At 55.8% G+C, this 5,502-nt stretch overlaps 1 protein-coding gene across 2 annotated transcripts; it reads right to left on the bottom strand.

The window, feature by feature from the left end:
• Window positions 1-1,274: 1,274 nt before the first annotated feature.
• On the bottom strand, window positions 1,275-5,247 carry LOC115604319 (folate receptor gamma-like). 2 transcript variants are annotated; one of them, XM_030477312.1, is made up of 5 exons: window positions 5,093-5,247; window positions 3,965-4,129; window positions 3,141-3,329; window positions 2,682-2,817; window positions 1,275-1,969 (listed from the first exon to the last, which is right to left on the bottom strand). In XM_030477312.1, exons 2-5 carry the CDS (start codon window positions 4,100-4,102, stop codon window positions 1,614-1,616), a joined length of 819 nt encoding a protein of 272 aa, XP_030333172.1. In that variant the 5' UTR covers window positions 4,103-4,129; window positions 5,093-5,247; the 3' UTR covers window positions 1,275-1,613. The 2 variants fall into 2 exon arrangements, with proteins under 2 accessions (XP_030333172.1, XP_030333171.1); XM_030477311.1 differs by lacking the exon at window positions 5,093-5,247 and having other exon boundaries at window positions 3,965-4,401.
• Window positions 5,248-5,502: the final 255 nt, after the last annotated feature.

Here is a 5,502-nt window from a genome sequence, read left to right on the forward strand (position 1 = left end):
CTACCTTGGGATGAAACAGGGCTGCACACCTGAGCAACAGCATCAATATACCTGGAGGAGATGAGGTTTAAAATGTTGTTTTCTATTGAGCCCTGAGGCACAGGGATTTGCTGCGCAGGGAAATGCTGTTCCTCACTCCAGAGGCTTTTGTTGGGGGATCTGTTCTCCAAAATGGCTAAAAACGTCTCACATAACAAGTTAGGACAGTTCAAAACCACAAGTGTTGGTGGGAAAAGGCAGCGTGGCTGGAGGAGAAGGCCCAGGGATCGCAGTCGGGGCACAGTAATTGCAGAAGCATTCCCAGCAGGAGCGATGATTTCACCCTCTTGGTCTTACCTGAGGGAATAGTTTTCCAATAAAGAATCATGAAACCCCCATTAGTTATCCAAAACACCATTTCAGTGTGAGTTTAACAAGTGAGCACAGTGGAGACATCAGGAATTTCTCCTTCCTAGATGCAAGCACCATGCAGCAGCAATGCGCTGAACTTCTCCACACTTTCACAAGGATGCTGGTTCCTGTCTCTGGTCTGTACATGTCCCATCAGGGTATCGCAGCCAGACAGGAGGTTCCTTGGCTTGGTGGGGCTACAACTATTCCAAAGAAATAAATACAAACCTGTACCTGCATGAGTGAACTTCCCATCGAGTTCCCTCCAGCTGGGCAAACAAGTGATGAAGCATGATCATGGAATCCCAGAGTGGTTTGGGTTGAAGGGACCTTAAAGCTCATCTAGCTCCAACCCCCTGCCCCAGGCAGGGACACCTTCCACTAGAGCAGATTGCTCCAAGCCCCTGTGTCCAACCTGGCCTTGAACACTGCCAAGGATGGGGCAGCCACAGCTTCTCTGGGCACCCTGTGCCAGCGCCTCAGCACCCTCACAGGGAAGAGCTTCTGCCTCAGAGCTCATCTCAATCTCCCCTCTGGCAGGTTAAAGCCATTCCCCTTGGCCTGTCACTACAGGCCCTTGTCCAAAGCCCCTCTCCAGGTTTCCTGGAGCCCCTTTGGGCACTGGAGCTGCTCTAAGGTCTCCCCTTCAGGAGCCTTCTCTTCTCCAGGCTGAACCAGCCTTCAGGCAACTCCACACCTCTCCAAGCACATGGAGCAGAGCAGAGCAGCGAAGGAGCTGCCACTGCCCAGATCTCCATCTACCCAGGAAGCTGCATCATTCCTGCCCCCGCAGACTCCTACATTACAGATCCCAGACCCACCACCTCCCAGTCCAGACCAGCAGCCTTGTGCCTCTCCACAGGGCACAACTTGCACACAACAAGGCTGGTTCAGGAGAATGTTTTATTGCCATCCCCACCGCTGAGGGAGCCAGAGCAGGGTGAAGGACCAGACCTCAGAGCTCAGCTGAGGACCTTGAAGAAGCACAGATGGGAAGGACCTCCTCCATCAAGCAACGACAGCATCACCTTGCCTAGGATGGTGAGGAAATCGCTGCTGTGGTCAGCAGCTGAAAGCAGATAAAGGTCCAATAACACAACTCATGGAAGCACTTACTGAGGTGTGTGACCAGCTTGGACAGACCCAAGTGCTGTGCAGTTCCCTGTGCTGGCTCCTCTTGCAGGGCGGCAGCAGCAGCACAAGCCACGTCCCTCAGGAAGGAGTCATAGGGACCCCCACCCATGGGATCCACAGCCCCCAGCTCCGTCAAGGAGCACCACGATAGCCAGAGGCAGCAGAACGAGAACAGGCCATGGCAGAGCACACTCAGCTCCGCTGGTCTCAGGAGGCTCAGTCTCCACCCAAGAAGATCTCTTTTTCCATGCATAGTACTTGGCCACAACCACATTGGGGTTCCCCTGGGCAGGGTCAAACCACATCTGGATGCAGCGCCCACTGCCCCGCTGTTCCGTGGTGTATCTGTAGGAGTTGGACCAGATTTTCTCACACAGGTCTTTTGGCCGGGGGAAGACTTGGCTGAAGGGTCTGCACATGGAGCCCCAAGGACAGCGGTTCGTGCCTGAGGACAGACAGCACCACCACAGAGAACAACAGGGTGAGCAAGGGCCCTACACTCATGTCCTTTCACTTACTGGGACCAGACCACCAGCCCATCGCTGCACCCTGGCTGATTCCTCAACCTTCTGGTTGGCAACCCCATAGACAGGTAAGAGCTACTTACAGAACCACATCCTGGTTTGGGATGAAGGGAGCTTACAGCTCTTCCAGTCCCAACCCCCTGCCCCGGGCAGGGACACCTTCCACTAGAGCAGGTTGCTCCAAGCCCCTGTGTCCAACCTGGCCTTGAACACTGCCAGGGATGGGGCAGCCACAGCTTCTCTGGGCACCCTGTGCCAGCGCCTCAGCACCCTCACAGGGAAGAGCTTCTGCCTCAGAGCTCATCTCAGTCTCCCTCTGGCAGGTTAAAGCCATTCCCCTTGGCCTGTCCCTACAGGCCCTTGTCCAAAGCCCCTCTCCAGGTTTCCTGGAGCCCCTTTGGGCACTGGAGCTGCTCTAAGGTCTCCCCTTCACACAGTAGTAAAAGGGGAGAATCCCCTCCCTGACCTGCTGCTCACACTAGGGGGGGTTCTGGCTCCGAGCTCACCCTATGAGTCATGGGGAGCCTCCCATGGAGAAGTGATGGGTCCTGGCTCCAACCCTGCACAGGCAGTGGGGACACAGCCGGGGACTCGCCTGCAGGGCGAGGGTTTCACTCCACTCTTCCCACCAACCTGTAGCCCAGTTCCAGCCCTTGTGCCAGTTCTCCTTGCACGTGACGTAGTCCTTGCAGTCCTCCCACCACTGCTCGCAGTCCTCCCGGCACAGGGGCACGTGCAGGATCCTCTCCCGACGCCAGCTGCTGTCGGCCTGCGAGGGACAGGACCACGCTGGTGGTTTGACCCTTCAGAGATAAGGGGCAGGACCTGCCACACCCCAGATCCCTCCAGACCCATCCATTGAGCCCCAGAGCTGATCTCAGCAGAGCTTCAGCCCCAGCCTTGACAAGCAGCAATTCTCCCACCACTGAAGACTGGCTAAGCAGAGGCCAGCAAAGTCCTTCTGATCTTCCCACCCACCAGGAAGGTTTGCAGCATCCCTGGGAAGCACATCCCCACACACACCAGGGTACAGTGCATGGGGGACCAGCACCCAACACATCATCTGGCCAGCACAAGCCCTGTTGATCCCACCTGGTCAATCCAGGGCCCCAGGTTAGGGGAGCACTCGTACAAGCACGTGTCCTGGATGAAGTGGTGCTTGCACTTGCGGGGCATCACCCCGCAGTGGTTCCAGTTGAAGTTGTACAGGTTGGATTGGTCCCTGTGGGCCTCCAAGCTGGTGTTGGCCGTGCAGCAGGCGTTGTCCTTCCAGGGAGCACACTGCAGAGGAGCAGGGGACAGGCTGGTCAGGGAGCACAGGCAGCAGCTCAGGGAGCCAGAGGATGCTGCAGGTACCTGCCCCCTGCATTGTCTACAGCAAGAAACCGCCAGCAAGAGGATGGTCCCTCCTCAGCAAACCCTTGGGCACTTTAGACTGAGGAGTTCTGGGCTCCAGCAAGGTGGAGATGGAGGAAGAGCAGGAGGAGGAGGAGCTCAGAGCCTCCCCAGGAAGGAGTGCCAGCCTGAGGAACAGGAGCAAGCTCCCTTCTGCACCTTGGCTTGCTCTTAGCCCCATCTCCACCCAGAACCAGGGGCAGAGCTCTTCAATTGGCCAGAAGAGTCTCTAAAGATAGGAGAAGAAGCAGACAGCAGAGTCTTTCCTTGCCATCCTTCACCTTGTTCTGATCTGAGGTACCACAGCTTTGGGAAGGGGAACTTCCTGGTTAAAGAGGGGGGACACCGAGGTGACAGACTGCTCCTACCACAACCATTTGTTAGAGGAGAACAGCAAAAGCCAGGCCTCAAACCCAGCACAGGGTTTCTTCCTCAGGCAAGTGATTTCCCAGCCCATATCATCTGGGAAGGGGGGTGCAGGGGCTCTGACAATCCCACCCAACACACCAGCAGGGTCCTACCTGGTCATAGAGCATCCCCTCGGGGCCAGGCTTGGTTTTGTGGTGCTTGGCATCCATGCAGATGTTCAGCAGCGAGTCCCTAGCAGGTACCACCGTGCAGACAGCCAACAGCACGAGCATCACCTGCCCCATTCCCATCCTCACAGGATCAGGGAGCTGATGGATCTGCAGGAAGGGGACAGCACAGGAGGGGGTTTTCCACAAGCAGCAGTACATGAGGTCTGTGAGGCCAGACACTCCTGAGGACACACCTGGAGAACATCAGCAACCCACAGCCCCAAGTGCAGCCCTAAGATCAGACACGTGTTATCCTCTGAGCAGTACCACAAATGGCCCTTTTAGTGCTGGGGCTGCTCAAGTGTTAGCCTCAAACATCCCTGATGGGGAAGTGATGCTGTGAGACCCCTTCAAACCAGGGTCCTTCTGCGTTGAGCCACAACACAGAGCTTCCAGCTCCCAAACCTTCTGCAGCCGGACACTGCCAGCTATGGGATGTCTTCAGCAAGCGGTTCAGAGGAGGAGGGTGAAGGCACCATCACATGAACACCTCATGTGGGCCCGGGAGCTGCACCTTGCTTTGAGGGGGATGTTAAGCCAGGAAAGCATTTCCTTTGGTTCATCTGGACCTTCAGAGATCCACACCCGAGGTCCGCAAGGGAGGCCAGACACGAGCAATAAAAACACTTCACATAATCACAGTTCATCCTCCTCTGCCCCCGAGAGGCCAGTGGGGCTTCGAGTCATTTACTAACCAAAAAAAACCCCAAAACAACCCCCCAAAAAACCCCAAAACAACCCCCCCAAAAAAACCCCACAAACCACCCAAAACCCCCCAAAACAACCCTCCCAAAGCCCCCCCAACCCAGAGATAGCCTCCCACCATTCTCCCTCCCTTCCCTTGCCAGCAGGGCACAAAGGCCTAAACCAAATTGTCTTTTAAGAAGCACTTTGCAAAGTGCCAGAGGAAGCCAAAGCATTTACAGCACTAAAATAGCATAAACCAACCCAGGAGGCAGCAATTACAGAGCCAAGCATGCAGCCACGAGCAGCAGAGGACAAGGAAGCAGCCAACTCAGAGCAGAACCACGTATTTCTACATCTAAACCCAACAAACCCCTCAATACCAACCTCAGAGCCCAGGGAGCCTCCAGCCCCTCCACAGCACCTCAGAACCACCCAGCCCAGCCCCTTCCTGGGGCAGCTTTAATGGGGCAGCTCCTGACACAGGTGCTGCCACTTGGAATTACTTTCCCCATGTGTTAAACAGGGTCTGACTTCCTCAGCATTTGTTACCTTGGGAGCAGTTGGTTTGGGGACAACCGGCTCGTTCAGCCCCTTGCACCAGCAGCAGCCTCATGCTTGGGAAACAATCCAGTGTTTCCACGACAGGGAGGGCTCTTATCGGCCTTGGCCACTCACAACAAACTCTTTTCCTCTGCTCCTGTTCTACCATTAGGTTTTGATTTGCACCGTTGTCCCAGGGATCCTGCACTGGATGAGCTTTGAAGGTGCCCTACAACCCAAACCAGTCTGTGATT

The sequence above is a fragment of the Strigops habroptila genome, chromosome 2 (assembly GCF_004027225.2).
Source record: "Strigops habroptila isolate Jane chromosome 2, bStrHab1.2.pri, whole genome shotgun sequence".
NCBI lineage: Eukaryota > Metazoa > Chordata > Aves > Psittaciformes > Psittacidae > Strigops > Strigops habroptila.